The 21339-nt window shown below is 49.2% G+C and overlaps 2 protein-coding genes across 2 annotated transcripts in view; both read left to right on the forward strand.

The window, feature by feature from the left end:
- The window catches only part of LOC310684244 (uncharacterized protein), a 73045-nt gene extending 57534 nt beyond the window's left edge, over positions 1-15511 (forward strand). The window contains exon 7 of the mRNA XM_083455033.1: positions 15462-15511. The gene's annotated coding sequence lies outside the window, so the exon portion shown is untranslated. The remainder of the gene's footprint in view (positions 1-15461) is intronic.
- Positions 12109-15119, forward strand: LOC310683502 (zinc finger and SCAN domain-containing protein 32-like; the record flags this gene model as incomplete). Its single annotated transcript, XM_083453435.1, has 4 exons — positions 12109-13318; positions 13777-13858; positions 14102-14169; positions 15099-15119. The coding sequence occupies exons 1-4, from the start codon at positions 12905-12907 to the stop codon at positions 15117-15119; spliced, it is 585 nt and encodes a 194-aa protein (XP_083309561.1). The 5' UTR covers positions 12109-12904.
- Positions 15512-21339: the final 5828 nt, after the last annotated feature.

Consider the following 21339-nt stretch of genomic DNA (forward strand, 5'->3'; position numbering starts at 1 on the left):
ATGATTTTGATGAGCTTGAGAAACAAGCAAAAGCCACCTTGCCAAATGTCCACTACAAAACAAGGAGACAAAGAGTGAGGGAATGGCAAAGAAATGGCAGAAGTGCACCTGATGACTTAGATGCACTATCTTCCAAGAGATATGGTAGGTTTAGAATAAAATCCTTTATTCCTATATTAGATGCACTTGAAGCCAATTTAAAAAGAAGTACTGCGTATAGTGATATCGCACAATTGTTTGCCATTCTTGCTAATTTGAAGCATCAAAGCAAGAAATTAAGCAAGGTGTTGAACTGTTGATGGAAGCATCCCCAGAAGATATTGACCTGAAACTCATTGATGAACTTTTGCACTTTCACCTGTATGTGACACAAAGCCAGCAGAGCACTCTCTGTCTCACACAGACCTTTATCAAATTATATACAAGGAAAAATTTCAGATGGCCTTTCCTAATGTGGAAGCAATCTTGTGGCCATTTCTTTGCCTTTTGGTCACTGACTGCTCAGGAGAGAGGAGTTTTTCAAGACTCAAAAGAATTAAAAATGAATTAAGGGCCACAATGTCTCAAGAGAGGTTGTCCACACTGAGCATTCTGTACATTGAAAGTGACAAACTTAGACAAACAAATTTTGATGAAGTTTTGGATGATTTTGCTATGTGAGGAAGGCTAGGAAAAAAACATTTTAGCCTTACTGTATCTGATGGTTGTAGTTTACTTCTTAATATGCATTTTAAAACTGACTTTTTAATGACAACATAAAGTAGATTCTAAAAGTGCCACACTGTCAGGTAATCATGGTCATATTATTTACACTTCCCAGGCAATATAATTTGTAAACTCAAGGATTGACCAATCGGCATCGTCCAAAGTGACAGGCAGCCAATCCGAAGTCAGGAAGCAGCAGCCCCGTGTCTGGAGCGCGCGATCCGCCAGGAGAGCTCGGCTCTTTTGCGCGACTCCTTGAGCGCAAGAAACCGAGAGCAGAAAGCGGGGAAGAAGCGCGCTACAAAATGTAGCAACAGCGGATACAATGTTTCCTCCATTTCCTTGTTTCTTGCAAGACAGAAACAGAGGGGAATCCAGGGCTCCCCTCCCTCCCTCAAGCAGAAGGTCCTTTGCCCTTAGGGGGGAATCCAGCTTCGCCCCAGGAGGCAGCCCATACCCCAGACAGGAATCCGGATCCTTCCAGAGGAGAAGCGCAGGAAGGCCTCGCGACTGGGGGGAGGTGTGAATCCCGTTCTTGCTCTTTGGGGAAGCAGCTCCTTCCAAGGCGGTGGGAGCTGGGATGACGGGGGGGGGGCACTTTCTCCTTTATGCATGACAACCACTCCTCTTTTGTGACCATGGCCGGACGCTTTGGTGATGGTGGGAGGGATGCATTGTGGGAAAATCCCTTTCACCCTTGCTGGGGGTTCTTTCTCTTTGTCACCTTTGACCCTTCCTTGCAACAAACAAAGATCAGGTCTGCTGACCGCTATTTCCCTTCTTCAGCTTGGCTGGAGTCTCCTCCTTTTGCTGCCCCTAGATAACGGGGGGGGGGGCGGTGTGAGGCCCGTAAACCCGATTATTTTCTTTAACCCTGTTGCTCCTGCTTCCCTTTCCAAGGGAGGGAACAGCTCAGGAGCCAGCCCAGAGGGTTGTCAAAATAAGTCCCTCCTGGAGGCTGCGATGCCCGGGGCTCCTGCTTTGCAGGGGGGGGGGGAGCGCGGCTCGCCAAGGGTTAAAAGGAACTGAGCTGCATTCCTAGAGAGGACAGGAAATAAGGGGGGGCGAGGTCCTCCCGAGGAAATTCCCTCCCGCCCGCCCCCCCCCATTTCCTCTCTTCCCGGGGGAGGTTTTCGTCTCCTTCGCAGGAGCTGCGTCGGTGGCACCTTTGGGATCTTGTAAGTCTCCTCTCTCTTCCCCATGGGGCGCAGGGGGGAGAAGGGGCCAAGTCCCAGGGAGGGGCGGGGGGGGGAGATTAAATTAAGTCTGCTGCAACTTTGTTGTTGTTTAGTCGTTTAGTCGTGTCTGCCTCTTTGTGACCCCCTGGACCAGAGCACGCCAGGCACTCCTGTCTTCCACTGCCTCCCGCAGTTTGGTCAAACTCAGGCTGGTAGCTTCGAGAACACTGTCCCACCATCTCGTCCTCCGTCATCCCCTTCTCCTTGCGCCCTCCATCTTTCCCAACATCAGGGTCTTTTCCAGGGAGTCTTCTCTTCTCCTGAGGTGGCCAAAGTCTTGGAGCCTCAGCTTCACGATCTGTCCTTCCAGTGAGCACTCAGGGCTGATTTCCTTCAGAATGGAGAGGTTTGATCTTCTTGCAGTCCATGGGACTCTCAAGAGTCTCCTCCAGCACCAGAATTAAAAAGCATCAATTCTTTGGCGATCAGCCTTCTTTATGGTCCAGCTCTCACTTCCATACATCACTACAGGGAAAACCATAGCTTGAACTATACGGACCTTTGTCGGCAAAGTGATGTCTCTGCTTCTTAAGATGCTGTCTAGGTTTGTCAATGCGTTTCTCCCAAGAAGCAGGCATCTTTTAATTTCGTGACTGCTGTCACCATCTGCAGTGATCATGGAGCCCAAGAAAGTAAAATCTCTCACTGCCTCCATTTCTTCTACTTCTATTTGCCAGGAGGTGATGGGACCAGTGGCCATGATCTTCGTTTTTTTGATGTTGAGCTTCAGACCATATTTTGTGCTTTCCTCTTGCCATAGTTTGCTGTGGTCGACACAGTCAAAGGCTTTTGCATAGTCAATGAAGCAGAAGTAGATGTCTTTCTGGAACTCTCTAGCTTTCTCCATAATCCAGCGCATGTTTGCAATTTGGTCTCTGGTTCCTCTGCCTCTTCTAAATCCAGCTTGCACTTCTGGGAGTTCTCAGTCCACATACTGCTTGAGCCTTCCTTGTAGAATTTTAAGGGATTTGTGACCATTATGCTCATTTCCCTTGGCAAGCAGTAAAGCTCTGGTGGATGAAATATATAATTGCCACTGATCTATTTTTTTTTTTTTTTTAATCCTGCAACGTGTTTGAGTTTTTAGTCTGCTAACTATATGTGAGAGTTCTGCTCTGGATCAATATTTAAATGACATAAATGTGTTCCCAAGGATATTTGTGGGGATTCAATGAGGAGGGGCAGACCCATGGATTGGAGAAAAAGGTGGGATGAATATCCCACAAATAAAAAGGGGAATCCAGCCTTTAGGGGCCAGTTTCGGAGCCGTCTTCCAGGGCAGTTCCACACAGAGGACCTTGCAACCATCCCATGGGATCCGGAGCAGGAAGCCCCGTGGCCACATCCTCTCTGTGCCAAAGGGACGGTGGCTGGAGCTTCAAGTGGGCACTGCCAGTCCCCGAGGCCACCTGAGGGACCATGCTGGATGCCAAAGAACCTCCAAGCAAGTGGGGCTGGGGGGGGGGGTTAAGCTATGTAACACCTTCACCATCATCATCATCCCCATCCCATTTTCACCCTCCGTTCCCAAGGCAGATTACAAGATTAAAACACAATACTGAAAAGAACTTAAAGCCACTTACAATCACAGAATGAAGGGCAGTCCTACTTTTCTTGCTTTCGAGAGCTGTCCTTTGGTCAGGTCAGGATCTGGCCCTCAGAACAAAGGAAAAAGGGACCCCACCCCAGTAGTCTGTCTTGAGAACAGGGGAGATTCCAAGTCCTGGAAAAGGAGACAGGCGCTGGAAAGAAATGTGCCCTGGCATTTGGGGGGGGGAGGGACCCCCACTCTTGCCTTGAGTCCAAATTACACTTGGTACAAATGACTCACTTGTCAATTCTGACTTCATTCTTTCTCTTTTAAAAAAGAAACTCTGAGTCTGGGCTGTGATTCCTGCCAATACTTCTCCATGCTTGCTCAGGGAACCCTTTTCTCCTCCTTACTGTGTATCAATTTTATATCAGAAAAATGTATTTGCTTTTTAGGATTTGCCAAAACCTCTCATTAGGACAGGCAGAACTTGGCAGAAGACCTAGGGACTCCTTCCAATCTCTTGGAGACTTCCTGGGAGCCCAGATGGATGAGCAAGACTCAGCTGGCCCTGAAGCAGGAAGAGGCCTTGGAACCCACCATGGGAGCAGTGGGGGATTCTGGGAAAACTCTGTGAAGAAGGAACTGGGTGAGGAGGACACCCTTTGCTCAGAGGTGCAGAGCCAGCAGCTCAGTCAGTTCTGCTTCCAGGAGGCCAAAGGACCCCGAGAGGTTTGCAACCAACTCTACCACCTTTGCTGTCAATGGCTGAAGCCAGAAAGGCACACGAAAGCTGAGATGCTGGACCTGGTGATCTTGGAGCAGTTCCTGGCTGTCCTTCCCCCGGAGATGGAGAGCTGGGTGAGGGAATGCGGAGCGGAGACCAGTTCCCAGGCGGTGGCCCTGGCCGAAGGTTTCCTCCTGAGTCAGGCAGAGGAGAGGAAGCAGGCAGAGCAGCAGGTGAGAGAGACTTTCCTCTGGATCCTCCCAAGGGGCTCCAAAGAGGAGGGAGAGTATTCCCAAATCATTTCCTAATGGCCCATCCTTTTTTGGAATGCATCCAATGAATGATATCGGACAGCCCTAAATTTTGTGTGTCCTAAGCCACACGGGTGGTGCTGTGGGTTAAACCACAGAGCCTAGGACTTGCTGATTGAAAGGTCGGTGGTTCGAATCCCTGCGGCGGGGTGAGCTCCCATCTTTCGGTCCCAGCTCCTGCCCACCTAGCAGTTTGAAAGCACCCCTAAGTGCAAGTAGATAAATAGGTACCGCTTTATAGCGGGAAGGTAAACGGCGTTTCCGTGTGCGGCTCTGGCTCCCCAGAGCAGCTTCATCACGCTGGCCACGTGACCCAGAAGTGTCTTCGGACAGCGCCGGCTCCCGGCCTCTTGAGCAAGATGAGCGCGCAACCCTAGAGTCGATCACGACAGGCCCTGACGGGCAGGGGTACCTTTACCTTTACCTTTAAGTCATTCCATTTCTAATCTACTTTTTTGAATCCTTGTTGCTCTTTCAGGGGAAGGATCTGTTAGCAGAAATGGGTCTGGATTCCTCTGAGGCAGAGAAGACTCCGCTGGACGCCAGAGTGAGGCCTCTGGGTAAGGAGGAAGGAGTTCTTTCTCTGTTTTGTCACATTTTGTGGATTTTGAAGCTAATCTGTGAATTCTTCTCATCTTTGGGGGGAGGTCACAGGGGACCAAGAGCCCAGGGTTTGTGTATTTTTGCACTCTAGTATGTGAAATGGGTACAAACGTCCACATTTAGGTGGCAACTCCTACTTGTCTGAAGGCGCACCTGTAGTTTTCCTTCGGAGTGAAGCATGCGCTCTTGGCCTCCCACTCACCTTCTTCTCTCGCAGGAGACGGAACGATGCCAGCCAGACCTGCTTGTCCATCTTTTCTTGGTGGCGGAGGGGAAGCTGCCCCTGTGGACCCAGAGCAGGTAGGAGGAAGGGGCCATGTGGGGAGAGAGGATGTCATGGACTCGGGGACACAGAGGAATGGTGGGAGGAACCGCCCAGGAACGAAGGCTCAGGGCCAGGGGAGGGGGGGGGACGATGATGAGAGGTTAGAGGAAGAAAAGGAGACTGGGAGGAGGAGGTGTCTGAAACTGAAGAAGCAACAAGTCTTAGTGAGCAGATGGAGTCTGTGGCAGAGAGCAGTCCAGACACAGAGGCAGAAGCGGAGGCAGGGGAGTGAGATGCGGGAGACCGAGAGGCAGAGAGGTATCCAGCTGGTGAAGAAGATTAAGGGTCTCCTCTTGTGACAAGCTCTCCTCCCTGCTGGTACTCCACAACCCAGAGAGCAATGAATACCATCATCTTTATTGTCATTGTCCCATACAGAACAACGAAATTGAAAAAATCTACATCAGTCATTCAGAAACCAACAAGCCTGCTATCCCAGCCTGATTAACCCCCTAAAAACTCTGATACCCCATAATTAAATACAATATACTCCCACAGAGACTACCTTACATTGTGTTTAAAACCAAAATTGCATTTGGATAGAAACTGTTTCTCAGGCGGCTGGTCCTAGTCTTTATAACCCTGTAACTTCTTCTAGAAGGCAGAAACTGAAAGAGATCATTTCTGGGGTGCGCACTATCCTGCGCTATCTCTGCATCTTTCTTGTGACACCTGGAAGCGTAGATTTGATCCAAGGTGGGAAGAGTGCACCCAATTATTCTCTCTGCAGTCTTTTCAACCCTGGACAGCATTGAAGCTGGAGGAGCAGCCTCAGAATGTCTGGGGAGAGCCCTGGAGAGGGGGGAACCCCATCAGTCGCACAATGGGGCTTTCCCCCTCTCATCCCCCTGTCATTGCCCCCCCCCTCACGCACTTTGAAGTTGTCTATAGGGCATCAGGAGGGTCCTCCCCACCCGGCAAGAACAGCACAGAGGGACAGAAGAAATGGGATCCTTCCATGTGGCAAACGGGAATGTATCCATAATGAAATGTGCAGAGAAAGAATCCCATTAAAACATAATATCAATTAAGAGGCAGAAGACAACAGATGAAAGTGTAACTCTTGACCTTGATATTGTCTAAGAGGACAACCTTTTTCTTTTAGGGTCCAGTCTGCTTTGAAGATGTGGCTGTCCATTTCACAGACGAGGAGTGGGCATTGCTGGATCCTGACCAGAGAGCTCTCCATAAGGAAGTCATGGAGGAGAATCGTGGGATCTTGGACTCTCTCGGTAAGGCTTCCTCTTGGATCATCTTATCTGTTTTGTAATTCAATCTCTCTAGGTGACAAACCTCTGATATTTTGATGGGGCTCAACAGCGCCACCCACAGCACCTGGGATGCTAACACTCCCACAGCAAACCTTGGATGGATGGCTATTGATTGTTTTCCATGTGTATATTCTTCCTCCAGTTCTGCCTTTTCAAAGCATGAAACTCAGCCAGATGGCTGGCATATAAATAATAAAATCATCATCATCCTCTTGCCCCCCCAATATTTTTTTCAGGCTCCTCTAAACTGCCCAGGCCTGAATCTTCAAAGTGATTCAGGAAGTTGAAGTGGCTTCTGTCAGATGTTTTGTTTCTGTTCTTCTTCTTCCTGTCCTTGGCTGACTAAAGAGACGAGTGACATTGGAGATGGCACAGTTCCCATGATGGGGCCAAACAAAATCCGTCCCAGAAAATAACCAGGCTTTTTGAACCCCAGGCAGTGAACCCTGGAGGAAGACCTCACATCTAGCTCCCTTCAGTCCTTTCCCTGTCACAAGCATTAATTAGCACTGCTCCCTAATTTGGGGCTCCATTGCTTCCTGAGGCTCTAATCTGTTTGTCACTTAGTTGCAGGTGATGATGAATTGGAGAAGGAGAATGAGGGAGACCACAACAAAAGCCAAACAGTGGGGAAGTCATATCCATATGCAGAGTACGGAGAGATCTTCAGCCAGAGCCCCCATTCCACTTCAAATCAAAGAAATCCCCTTGAGAATAAACGCCATCAGTGTTTGGAATGTGGAAAGAGCTTCATTCACAGAGGCCTTCTCAGTGTCCATCAGAGAATTCATACAGGGGAGAAGCCATATCAGTGCTCAGAATGTGGAAAAAGATTCACTCAGAGTGCCCATCTCACAACCCATCAGAGAATTCATACAGGGGAGAAACGCTATCAGTGCTTAGAATGTGGAAAGAGATTAATTGACAGACGCCAGCTCACTGTCCATCACAGAATTCATACTGGGGAGAAACCCTATCAGTGCTTGGAATGTGGAAAGAGGTTCATTGACAGACGCCAGCTCACGGTCCATTACAGAATTCATACTGGGGAGAAACCCTACCAGTGCTTGGAATGTGGAAAGAAATTCACTCAGAGAGCTAATCTCACAACCCACCACAGAATTCATACAGGGGAGAGACGTTATCAGTGCTCAGAATGTGGAAAGGGCTTCATTGACAGACGCCAGCTCACTGTCCATCAAAGAATTCATACAGGGGAGAAACCCTACCAGTGCTTGGAATGTGGAAGGAGCTTCACTGATAGACGCACGCTCACTGACCATCAGAGAATTCATTCGGGGGAGAAGCCATATCAATGCTTGGAATGTGGAAAGAAATTCACCCGGCGCACCCAACTCACAACCCATCACAGAATTCATCAGGGGATAAACCCTATCAGTGCTCAGAATGTGGAAAGAGCTTCATTGACAGAAGCCAGCTCACTGTCCATCAAAGAATTCATGCAGGAGACAAACCCTATCATTGCTTGGAATGTGGAAAGAGATTCGTTGCAAAGGCCAAACTCACAATCCATCAGAGAATTCACAGTGGGGGGACACGATTTCAGTGCTTGGAATGTGGAAGGAGCTTCAGTCACAGGGCCCGTCTCGCTTCCCATCGATGAACTCACATTGGGGGCAATCTATAGTAGTGGCTGTATACAGATTTAATTTTAGGAGACTTTAGATAATATGAGGGTGAAGTTTGCAGCCGGGTTCTTTGCCACATCTTGTGCCCAATAGGAATTCCTACTACGTACCCAGAACTGTGACTTGCAAGTCCTTGGCCAAGGTGTTTAATACCTTCTTCACAGTGTCCTTTCTCTTGGCAGATCAAGATGAGCAGGTGGCAGCAAAGGTTGCAAGGTTTTTAGCTCGGGCAACTAAATAAGATCCACCGTTTGACTATTGACTCAAAACCCTGAAATGTATTTTATATAACTGACTTTTTATTTTTATTCTTTGCATATCGTATTGTTTTATTGCTATGGCCGGTGGCTGACGCAAATTAAGATTTATTCGTTCCTTCAATAGCTTCTTCACGTCATGACTTGGGAGAGGGATAAGAGTGATTTGGTGACACTGATGAGGTTGCTGTCCATGCTGAGCTTTCAAAGGAAGGACTTGATGTAAAAATTGTGATAGTTGATTGAATATTATAGATTTTGATTCTGTTCAAAGTGTCCTAGCATGAATTGCATTTAGCCTTTTTGATAGAATGCATTCGGCTTGATTTTCGTATGCCTGCATTTTGTAGAGCTGTGATGTGTACCTTTCCTACCGCTTCCATCCTTATCAGACCCTAGAAGGGCAGGTGATGTTTTGGGAGAGAGATCTGTGTTGAGCTAGCATCCGTGTGAGAACTCACATCTCTCCTCAAAGGTCTTTGACATGTTTTGGTACCAGGGAAGTAAGATAGGGGATAGAAATGTCAACAGTCCCATGGAAGTCCTGGTTGCCATGGGCATGATGTCAAAGTGAGACATATGAGACCCAAATGACCTGGGCGCTCTGGGACACCCCAAGGTAATTTCAGAGGAGTCGATATCCACATTGAGCCATGCATCCCATGATCTGAGACCTTTCTTGATGCAAGTGGAAGAGTGTTGTGGCATTTTATGAGTCTTTGTGTGCTGTGTATATAAGCTTTTTTCTAATGTGCCTCCTGGCAGCCTTTTCGAATTATCTGTTCTGCTGAACAACTGGTTAGGAAGGCTGTTCTATTTGAATAAACTGGGTCCCTGCAAGACGTTGAGAATGCTCTCATTCTCTTGGTTCTGAGCTTGTTTCAGGTGTTCCCTTGCCTAGGTAATGAATGAACAGGTGATAGGGAAACAAATTCTGATCACACGAGCAATTCACATACTTTTTGTTTTTCTTTCCTCTGAGAGAAGCCGAAGTCAAGGATTCCCTTTCTGCTGTCCTCCTTTGATCATTCACAATGGGTGTCTGCCAAGAGGAAAGAATTGTCTCCACGAGGAATAATAATAATAATAATAATAATAATAATAATACAAAATTTTATTTATATCCCGCTCTCCCCAGCCGAAGCCGGGCTCAGAGCAGCTAACATCAAATGTATAACACATTAACATAAAATCAGACAATCAATTAAAATACATCCTCAAATCAGATCAGGATCAGAATAAAATCCAATCAGATGGCAGAGTTCTGGGTCCATCGTGCTCCAAAGGGTGTTGGGAGCAAGAGCAGGACAATTTTGTTGGCTTCAGGGTACTCCTCTTCTTCATTTACGAAGTTGAGCAGTTAAGCAAACACTCTACTCCTTGAACAAGTGTGTACATACAGACACACAGAGAGAAGCATATTCAAAGCAACAACTGATGTGAAGGGTTGAAATTGTTGTAAAAATGTGTTGGTGGTTCGCGAGACCTTACCAGGCTCCTCAATAGTCAGAAGCGAAGCAAAGGCACTTATACAATGGTCCTTTATTCTGTTGCAACCAGATACAAGCAGCAAGAGGAGCAGGGAGAGGAAGCCCTATGCAAGGCAAGTCTGGATTCCTTACACCCCTAGGATTGTGGGGGGGGGGCCTAAATGCCATGGATCCCTCATTTTGCAAGATTAGGGGAGTTGCGATGGTGTGGGGTGCAAGAAGGTGGAAGGGTTGCTAGTGAATTCCTTTCCCCAACCCCCAGAGATCCCGTGGAAAATTATCTTTAGTGACACGACCATCAATTTCTTAGAATAACAATAGGGCTGGAGATGGGATGGGAACTTCTCTGATCCGAGTTCGAGCTCTTTCTTCGCGGGAGGAAGCGGATCTGCCCCTTCTGGCGCCTTCAAAGGCAGAAGAAAGGAGAGAGAGGAAGAGCTAAAGGCAGGAAGGGGTTGAGAAAGGGAATAGCATCTCGCTGCATTTCTTCAATAATATGTTGCATCCCAGGTACAAAGTTCCCATTCTCATTTCCGTCGCTGATTGTAAATTGGGAGAAGCGAGGTTACATAGCGACATCTACAGGATAACAGAGAAATCAAGTTTCTACATAGGGAGACAAAGAGTTATACACAGATTTATTTAGAGGTTCTACGCGTCACAAGAAGAGTTACTTGGTTTTGGAAAGTAGCAAACACTAAAAGCAAGAGGCTTCATTAGGAAGGAAGCATAAGAGAGCAAGGCTGAATGAAATGGGGGCGGGGGGGGGAGCCTCCCTCTACCTCCGAGTAAAGGTCGCATTGCCTTGTTTCTTGCTTGAGGGTCCCAATCCTTTCAAGGTGCAGTTCACTCCCCATGGGCCTTTCGTGCTCCTCCTGCTTCTGTTTCCAGGGGAAGGAAGAGCTCAGAAGCCGGTCCGGGGGGTCTCCCAGAGGATGGGGTGCCGCGGGGGAGCGCGCGAAGCTCGGCCCCGATCCAGGCTCTCCGGAGCTTCCCAGCGCTTTGCCCGAGGCTGCTGCTGCTGCTGCTGCGAGGCTGGTGGGGCCGGCGGGCCTCCCCTGGCCGGGCTCCCTCCTGCTCCGAGGCCGGCGCGCTCTGCGTGTGCTCAGAGGCGCGCTCCGGGCAGAGGGAGTCCCCAGCCCGGCCTTGCGGGTGGCGGAGTCGGCTGGGGAGCCGCTGGCGAGGACGGAGCCCCAACACCCCCCTGGCTACCCCTCCTCCTGCTCGCTGGGCTCCGCTTTTCGAGAGGCCAGCCGGGAGGGTGCCCCAAAAAGACCCCGCTGGATGTATGCAATGCATGTGATTCCAGAGAGAGAGAATGCCAGCTTGGTTTGCTCCTCCTTGCAAGGGTTAAAAGGAACTGAGCTGCATTCCTAGAGAGGACAGGAAATAAGGGGGGGGGGACGAGCAAAAGCCCCTCCCACCTCCCAAGGTTCCTCCTTGCAAGGGGGTGACTTTTATTTCCTCTGCAAGAGCTGTCTAGGTGGCCCCTCCTGGCACCTGGTGAGTTTCCTCTCTTTTCTGCCCTAGGGTGCATTGGGGAGAAGTGGGGCGGGGGTGTCCCAGGGCTGCAGGGGGCGGATCCGTGGGGATTCTGCTCAGCTCCTGCAAGGGGATCCCCAAGCCAGGGCTAAGAGGTTCTGCCCCCCTTCTTCTCTGCAAAGCCAGGGAGGCTGCAAGTAGCAGGAGGTCTGCAAGAGGCAGGTGGTGTAATGGTCAAGAGCGGTGGCCTCCTAATCTGGGGAACCGGGTTCACGTCTCCGCTCCTCCCCCTGCAGCTGCTGGGTGACCTTGGGCCAGTCACACTTATTGGAAGTCTCTCAGCCCCACTCGCCTCACAGAGTGTTGGTTGTGGGGGAGGAAGGGAAAGGAGAATGTTAGCTGCTTTGAGACTCCTGAAGGGGAGTGAAAGGCGGGATATCAAATCCAAACTCCTCCTCCTCTTCTTCTCCTTCTCCTTCCTTCACATTCAAGAGGCTGCTTGCTCCTTTGGGGGGGGTCACTGAGTCAGGAAGAAAAGGGCCTGCAGAGGAACCCTGATGGGATTGAGGAATCAGCCACGTTCCTTAGCCCTGGAAATATCTGGAGGCAGAAATAAAAACTTGGCCTCTGTGCTAAACAAAGTCCTTCCATCTCGCAGTGCGCAGTTAGTGTTATGTACTGAAGTTCTCACCCTGGGCCAGCAGGGGGATACTGTAGATAGTTTTCACTCAGTTCCACATATGCAAATAAGGGATTGAAAGTGATGTTCACTGATTGGATAGTTACAGAAAGTGGTTACCGTTGCGTTGTAGTGGAGCTCTATATAAGCAGGCTGGCTGAACCCTTCAGTTCAGTTCTGGCCTGTGAATAAACAAGAGCTGTTTGACAAATTACTGTGTTGTCTGATATGTTCACCCACAACTTAACAGTTAGACCCATGGAACTCCCTGCCACAGGAGGAAGAGATGGCTTGAGAAGAGGATGAGGCCAATTCAGGGAGGAGCAGAGGGCTAGCGATGGCTCCAGGCCCCCCAGTGGGAGGCAGCCATGCTTCTGAAGGGGGAGAGAGTTGCCCTCAGAACAAAGACAGAAGTCTGTCTTCAGAATATGGGAATATAGTGCTTGAACTCCGAGTCTGGGCTGTGATTCAGACTCATCCATGCTTGCCCAGGGAACATTTCTCTTCTCCTGACTGTGTATCAATCTGGTAGTAGAAGAATGCATTTGCTTTACAGGATTCTCTGGCACCTCTCAGTAGGACAGGCAGAACTTGGCAGAAGACCTAAGGACTCCTTCCGATCTCCTGGGAACAGAGATGGATGAGCAAGACTCAGCTGGCCCTGAAGCAGGAAGAGGACTTGGAACCCACCATGGGAGCAGTGGGGGATTCTGGGAAAACTCCGTGCAGAAGATCCTGGGTGAGGAGGACACCCCTTGCTCAGAGGTACAGAGCCAGCAGCTCAGGCAGTTCTGCTACCAGGAGGCCAAAGGACTCCGAGAGGTTTGCAGCCAATTCTACCACCTTGACCATCAGTGGCTGAAGCCAGAAAGGCACACGAAAGCTGAGATGCTGGACCTGGTGATCTTGGAGCAGTTCCTGGCTGTCCTTCCAGTGGAGATGGAGAGCTGGGTGAGGGAATGTGGAGCGGAGACCAGTTCCCAGGCGGTGGCCCTGGCCGAAGGTTTCCTCCTGAGTCAGGCAGAGGAGAGGAAGCAGGCAGAGCAGCAGGTGAGAGAGACTTTCCTCTGGATACTCCCAAGGGTATGTGTTAGCAAACTAAGGCCCCGGGGCCAGATCAGGCCCAATCGCCTTCCCAGTCCGGCCCATGGATGGTCCAGGCATTGGCGTGTTTTTACATGAGTATAATGTTACCTTTTACTTAAAATGCATCTCTGGGTTATTTGTGGGGCAGAGGAATTCGTTCATTTCCCCCCCAAAAATATAGTCTGGCCCCCCCACAAGTTCAGAGGGACAGTGGACCAGCCCCCTGCTGACAAAGTTTGCTGATCCCTGCTCAAGGGGCTCCAAAGAGGAGGGAGAGTATCCCCCAATTCTCTACTAATTTGCCCATCCTTTTTTGGAAAGCATCTGAGGAATGATATTGGACAGCCCTAAAGTGTTTGCGTCTGCTGCTCCTTTTCTAATCCTTTTCCCCACTCTCTCTTGAATCCTTGTTGCTCTTTCAGGGGAAGGATCTGTTAGCAGAAATCAATCTTGATTCCTCTGAGGCAGAGAAGACTCCGCTGGACGCCAGAGAGAGGCCTCTGGGTAAGGAGGAAGGAGTTCTTTCTCCGTCTGCTCACAAGTTGTGGATTTTGAAACTAATCTGTGATTTCACAGGGGACCAAGAGCCCAGAGAAAGAGAGATGTGTTTTTGCACTCTAGTATGTGAAATGGGTACAAACGTCCACATTTAGGTGGCAACTCCTACTTGTCTGAAGGCGCACCTGTAGTTTTCCTTCGGAGTGAAGCATGCGCTCTTGGCTTCCCACTTACCTTCTTCTCTCGCAGGAGACGGAACGATGCCAGCAAGACCTGCTTGTCCATCTTTTCTTGGTGCCCCTGTGGACCCAGAGCAGGTAGGAGGAAGGGGCCATGTGGGGAGAGAGGATGTCATGGACTGGGGGACACAGAGGAATGGTGGGAGGAACCGCCAAGAAACGAAGGCTCAGGGCCAGGGGAGGGGTGGGGTGGGGGATAATGGTGAGAAAAGGAAGGAGACTGGGAGGAGAAGGTGTCTGAAGCTGAAGAGGCAACAGGGCCTGGTGACCCGGGGGAGTCTGTGGCAGAGAGCAGTCCAGACACAGAGGCAGAAGCGGAGGCAGGATATGGGAGGAGAGAGGCAGAGAGGGCTCTGGTTGTTGTAGAGGCATGGGAGTCTCCCTACCCTCCTGTGACAAGCTCTCTTCCCTGCTTGTCTCCCACAACTCGGAGAGCCAAGAAGCGGGAGGAGCAGTCTCAGATTGCAAGGGAAGAGCCCAGGAGAGGAGGGGAGTTTGGCAGTTGGGGGAAGGCCCTTCAGCCCCTAAAACACCTTCATGGAGGCAAGACCTACAAGAAGTGTTCCTGTGCTCATTAGGCTTCTTCTAGTAAAGAGTTAATTTCACCTACAGTGGGTGAGGCAGCGGGTTGGGGCAGCCAGAGTTGCTCCGGGTGCAAACGATGAAACACCATTCAGTGAGGTTTATGTGCTGAGAACAAGGAAGTGCCACCTCACCTTCTGAAGGTCACTAATTTTATTTATCAGCCACTGAGTTTTCAGTTCCAAATTGAAGGCTAAAATAGACTGTCAGAAGGCACGGGTGGTTGCTCACGAGAAATCAGGCAGGACTCTGACCTGTCTTTTACAGGTTTTATTTAGGTGCAAAACTATTTACAGTGCAGAGCCCCAAAGCTCATGTCTGCCTCAATCGCTGGCAGAATCCAGGAGTGCTTGTTTCCTGGGGGGCCCCCCCCAGCATAAAAGCCTCGTTACGCCCAGCCTTTTCCTCCCCTCTTTGCGCTTTAGACTTCTGCGCAGGGTGGGTGATGGAAGGGGCCTGCTTTCCTCCTGGCCGGCTTGGCCAGGAAGGGTGCTGAGGCTCCCACCAGCACCCTCTGGTCCTTTCACCTCTTCCCCACTGGAGGTGGGGCTTTCCTCATCACTGGAGGAGGATCTGCTTCGCAAGATTATCGGAGGTTCCCTGTAACACAACTGCCCACACTGAGAGCCAGTGTGGTGTAGTGGTTGAGAGCGGTAGACTCGTAATCTGGGGAAGCGGGTTCGCGTCTCCGCTCCTCCACGTGCAGCTGCTGGGTGACCTTGGGCCAGTCAGACTTCTGTGAAGTCTCTCAGCCCCACTCACCTCACAGAGTGTTTGTTGTGGGGGAGGAAGGGAAAGGAGAATGTGAGCCGCTTTGAGACTCCTTAAAGGGAGTGAAAGGCGGGATATCAAATCCAAACTCTTCTTCTTCCTGCCCCTGTTCCGATGGCAGTTCCCTGACATAGACTTCTAAGCAGTTTGCGCACTATACCAAAGAGTGGCCAGGCTTCACGTCCTCATTCACACAATGGGGCTCCCCCCCCCCCTCCTCACATGCCCCCATGTGACCTTGAAGTTGGCTTGGGGGCACCTGGAGGTCTCTCTCTCCCCCCACCCCCCAGAACCAAAAACAGGGAGAGGAGAGAAGGGATCCTTCCACGTGGCAAACAGGAAAACCATGATCTGGAGAAGACCAGGCTCTTTATGTTCATCATTAAAATAAACAAGAAAAGGGTTCCATTAATAATAAATTTAATAATAATAAATTTTATTTATATCCTGCCCTCCCCAGCCGAAGCCGGGCTCAGGGCGGCTAACAACAATAAAATAGTGCAACATTCTAAAAACATTTCATTATAAAAATTAATTAAAATCAAATTGATGGCAACCATAAGCTTAAGTTCTGTAAAGATTGCCAAAGGAGGGAGTCAGGCTGCGCCCTGACCAAAGGCCAGGTGGAACAGCTCTGTCTTGCAGGCCCTGCGGAAAGATGTCAAGTCACGCAGGGCCCTAGTCTCTTGTGACAGAGTGTTCCACCAGATCGGAGCCACAGCCAAAAAAGCCCTGGCTCTAGTTGAGGCCAGCCTAACTTCTCTGTGGCCTGGGACCTTCAGGATGTTTTTGTTTGAAGAAGGTAAGGTCCTCCGTGGGCACACCAGGAGAGGCGGTCCCGTAGGTACGAGGGTCCTAGGCCGTATAGGGCTTTAAAGGTTAAAACCAGCACCTTGAGCCTGATCCTGTACTCCACCGGGAGCCAGTGCAGCTGGTATAGTACCGGATGAATGTGATCTCGCAGCGAAGACCCCGTAAGGAGTCTCGCCGCGGCATTCTGCACCCGCTGGAGTTTCTGGGTCAGTCTCAAGGGCAGCCCCACGTAGAGCGAGTTACAATAATCCAGTCTGGAGGTGACCGTCGCGTGGATCACAGTGGCTAGGTCAGGGCGAGAGAGGTAAGGAGCCAACTGCTTAGCTTGGCGGAGATGGAAAAATGCCGCCTTTGTTATAGCTGCAATCTGTGCCTCCATAGAGAGGGAGGTATCGAAGATTACACCCAAACTCTTAACGGACGGTGCTGGCACTAATTGCACCCCCGCAAGAGATAGAATCATAGAATCATAGAATCATAGAGTTGGAAGAGACCACAAGGGTCATCGAGTCCAACCCCCTGCCAAGCAGGAAACACCATCAGAGCACTCCTGACATATGGTTGTCAAGCCTCTGCTTAAAGACCTCCAAAGAAGGAGACTCCACCACACTCCTTGGCAGCAAATTCCACTGTCGAACAGCTCTTACTGTCAGGAAGTTCCTCCTAATGTTTAGGTGGAATCTTCTTTCTTGTAGTTTGGATCCATTGCTCCGTGTCCGCTTCTCTGGAGCAGCAGAAAACAACCTTTCTCCCTCCTCTATGTGACATCCTTTTATATATTTGAACATGGCTATCATATCACCCCTTAACCTCCTCTTCTCCAGGCTAAACATGCCCAGCTCCCTTAGCCGTTCCTCATAAGGCATCGTTTCCAGGCCTTTGACCATTTTGGTTGCTCTCCTCTGGACACGTTCCAGTTTGTCAGTGTCCTTCTTGAACTGTTGTGCCCAGAACTGGACACAGTACTCCAGGTGAGGTCTGACCAGAGCAGAATACAGTGGCACTATAACTTCCCTTGATCTAGATGCTATACTCCTATTGATGCAGCCCAGAATTGCATTGGCTTTTTTAGCTGCCGCGTCACACTGTTGGCTCATGTTAAGTTTGTGGTCAACCAAGACTCCTAGATCCTTTTCACATGTACTGCTCTCAAGCCAGGTGTCACCCATCTTGTATTTGTGCCTCTCATTTTTTTTGCCCAAGTGCAATACTTTACATTTCTCCCTGTTAAAATTCATCTTGTTTGTTTTGGCCCAGTTCTCTAATCTGTCAAGGTCGTTTTGAAGTGTGATCCTGTCCTCTGGGGTGTTAGCCACCCCTCCCAGTTTGGTGTCATCTGCAAATTTGATCAGGATGCCCTTGAGTCCATCATCCAAGTCGTTGATAAAGATGTTGAATAAGACCGGGCCCAAGACAGAACCCTGTGGCACCCCACTAGTCACTCTTCTCCAGGATGAAGAGGAACCATTGATGAGCACCCTTTGGGTCCGGTCAGTCAGCCAGTTACAAATCCACTGAGTGGTAGCATAGTCAAGACCGCATTTTACCAGCTTCTTTACAAGAATATCATGGGGCACCTTGTCAAATGCCTTGCTGAAATCAAGGTAGACTACATCCACTGCGTTCCCTTCATCTACCAGGCTTGTAATTCTGTCAAAAAATGAGATCAGGTTAGTCTGACATGACTTATTTTTCAGAAATCCATGCTGACTATTGGTGATCACAGCATTCCTTTCTAGGTGCTCACAGATTGTTTGCTTAATGATCTGCTCCAGAATCTTCCCTGGTATTGATGTCAGACTGACTGGGCGGTAATTATTTGGGTCCTCTCTTTTCCCCTTTTTGAAAATAGGGACAACATTTGTCCTCCTCCAGTCTGCCGGGACTTCGCCTGTTCTCCAGGAATTCTCAAAGATGATTGCCAGTGGTTCTGAGATCACATCTGCCAGTTCTTTTAATACTCTTGGATGCAGTTCATCTGGCCCTGGAGACTTGAATACATCTAAACTAGCCAAGTATTCTTGTACTATCTCCTTAGTTATTCTGGGCTGTGTTTTCTCTGCTGAATCCTTTGCTCCAAATTCTTCAGGTCGGGCATTGTTTTCTTTATCGGAGAAGACTGAGGCAAAGAAGGCATTGAGGAGTTCAGCCCTTTCTGTGTCCCCTGTTTGCATTTCACCATCTTCTCCTCTGAGTGACCCCACTGTTTCTTTGTTCTTCCTTTTGCTACGAACATACCCATAAAAGCCTTTTTTGTTGCTTTTAACCTCTCTAGCAAGCCTGAGTTCATTCTGTGCTTTAGCTTTCCTGACTTTGTGTCTACATGTGCTGGCTATTTGTTTGAATTCCTCTTTGGTGGTTTCCCCCCTTTTCCATTTTTTGTACACATCCTTTTTAAATCTTAACTCAGTTAAAAGTTCTTTAGATAGCCACCCTGGCTTCTTTAGGCACCTTCCATGTTTCCGTCTCATTGGTATTGCCTGAAGTTGTGCTTTTACTGTCTCCCTCTTAACAAACTCCCAGCCATCATGAACTCCCTTTCCTTTTAGTATTACTGTCCATGGGATCTCACCCAGCACTTCCCTAAGTTTTATGAAGTCGGCTTTCTTAAAGTCAAGAAATTGAGTCCTAGTATGCTTGGCTGCTCCTTTCCGCTGTATAGTAAACTTCAGAAGAGCATGATCACTTGCGCCTAATGATCCTTCCACTTCTACCCCATTAACCAGGTCATCAACATTGGTTAGGACCAGATCTAAAATGGCTGTTCCTCTTGTTGCTTCTCCCACTTTCTGGACAATGAAGTTGTCTGCAAGGCCAGTGAGGAATCTGTTTGACCTTATGCTCTTGGCTGAGTTTGACATCCAACAAATATCCGGGTAATTGAAGTCCCCCATTACTACTATCTCCCTTCCTTTTGCATGCTTGGCCATCTGTTCCAGGAAGGCATCATCGATGTCCTCCGTTTGGCTTGGGGATCTATAGTAAACTCCCACAATGAGGTCACTGTTATTCTTCTCTCCCTTAATTTTGACCCAAATGCTCTCACTTTGGCTTTGAGGTTCTAAATCTTGGATCTCTTCACAGGTATACACATCCCTGACATATAACGCCACTCCTCCTCCTTTCTTGTCTGGTCTGTTTCTCTGAAATAGATTGTATCCCTCCATTTTTACATTCCAATCGTGGGACTTATCCCACCAGGTTTCAGTGATGCCTATTATGTCATATTTAGTTTGCTGATGGGAGTTGCCCCCTCAATCCCATATCATCCCGTCCCAGCCACAGGACCTCTGTCTTCGAAGGATTTAGCTTCAACCGGCTCCCACGTAACCATCCAGCCACAGCTTCCAAACATCTGGTCAGTGTGTCTGGGGCCGAGTCAGGATGGCCATCCATCAACAGATAGAGTTGGGTGTCATCGGCATACTGATGGCAGCCCAGCCCAAAACTCTGGACAAGCTGGGCGAGGGGGCGCATAAAGATGTTGAAAAGCATCGGGGAGCGTATCGCACCCTGAGGCACTCCACACACCAAGGAGTGGCACAATGACAATCCCCCCCCCCAAGCGCCACCCTCTGTCCCCGACCAGAGAGAAACGAGCGCAGCCATTGAAGGACCGTGCCCTAGATCCCCACGTCGGCAAGGCGGTGGTCCAGAAGTTCGTGATCGACCATGTCGAAGGCTGCTGACAGATCTAAAAGAATCAGCAGCCCCCACCTGCCTCGATCCAGCTGCCTGCGGAGATCATCTGTTAGGGCGACCAGAGCCGTCTCGGTCCCTTGACCAGCGTGGAAACTGGACTGGAATGGATCCAGAGCCGATGTTTCATCCAGAAACCTGCCAAGCTGTTCAGCAACCGCTCTCTCAATCACCTTACCCAGGAATGGAAGATATTAAGACATTAAAATATGCACCCATAATCAAAATGGGCAGCAAAACAAACCCATTAAAACAGAACAGCAATTAAGAGGCAGAAAACAACAGAGTAAACTGTAACAGATCACCTTTATTAGGTCTAAGAGGACAGCCTTTTTCCTTTTCTTTTTAGGGTCCAGTGTGCTTTGAAGATGTGGCTGTCCATTTCACAGACGAGGAGTGGGCGTTGCTGGATCCTGACCAGAGAGCTCTGCATCAGGAGGTCATGGAGGAGAATTGTGGGATCTTGGACTCTCTTGGTAAGGCTCCCTATTGGATCATCTTATCTGTTTTGTAATTTAATCTCTCTAGGTGACAAACCTCTGATATTTTGATGGGGCTCAACAGCGCCACCCACAGCACCTGGGATGTTAACACTCCCACAGCAAACCTTGGATGGATGGCTAATGATGGTGTCCCCTGTGAATATTCTTCCTTCTGTTCTTGTAGAATAATTAATGAGTCCGACTGCTTCCCATAAATCTCTTCAGACAGATTTATGATCAAATGGCGTCCGGCACGCTTCCCCTTCGCGGGCCTCTGTAAACATCTCAGCAGTAAAACTCATCAGCAGAGTTTTGCAGCAGCAGCGTGTGATAAGGGCTGAATCAAAGAGACAGCAGGTTCTTGTTCTTTAGCTTCTTTATTGTCCAAAACACGCAAAATAACAGAGTTAGAATCCACCGGACTGTAGCTGCATTTTTCAGCTCCGCTCTCTCTGAGCTGAGCAGCTCAACTGACAGTTTCACTTTCCACAGAACACACACTGCATAGCAGGCTGGTTACATCACGTCCTGCCAGATAAGTCCTGCCCTTCAGCTCCGAGGCACAGCAGATTAACTCCTTACTGCTCTCAACAGTTCTGCCTTTGTGAAACATGGACAGGCTCCTCTGAACTGCCCAGGTCTTCTTAAATGTAGGCTTCAGATTGGTTTGGGAAGTAGAACTGGGTTCTGTCAGGGTTTTTGTTTCTGTTCTTGCTTCTTTCTGTCTTTGGTTGACCAAAGATAGGATTGGCATTGGAGTTGGCAAAGTTTCCGTGATTGGGCCTAATAAAATCCAGCCCAGAAAAGAGCCAGGCTTTTTGAATCTCATTCCGTGAACCTGTAGGAAGACCTCCCATCTTCTCAGTCATGGCAGCTAAAAGTAAAGGAAAATGACTCCTGG

This window comes from Podarcis tiliguerta (genome assembly GCF_965153285.1).
Source record: "Podarcis tiliguerta genome assembly, chromosome: 8".
Classification (NCBI taxonomy): Eukaryota; Metazoa; Chordata; class Lepidosauria; order Squamata; family Lacertidae; genus Podarcis; species Podarcis tiliguerta.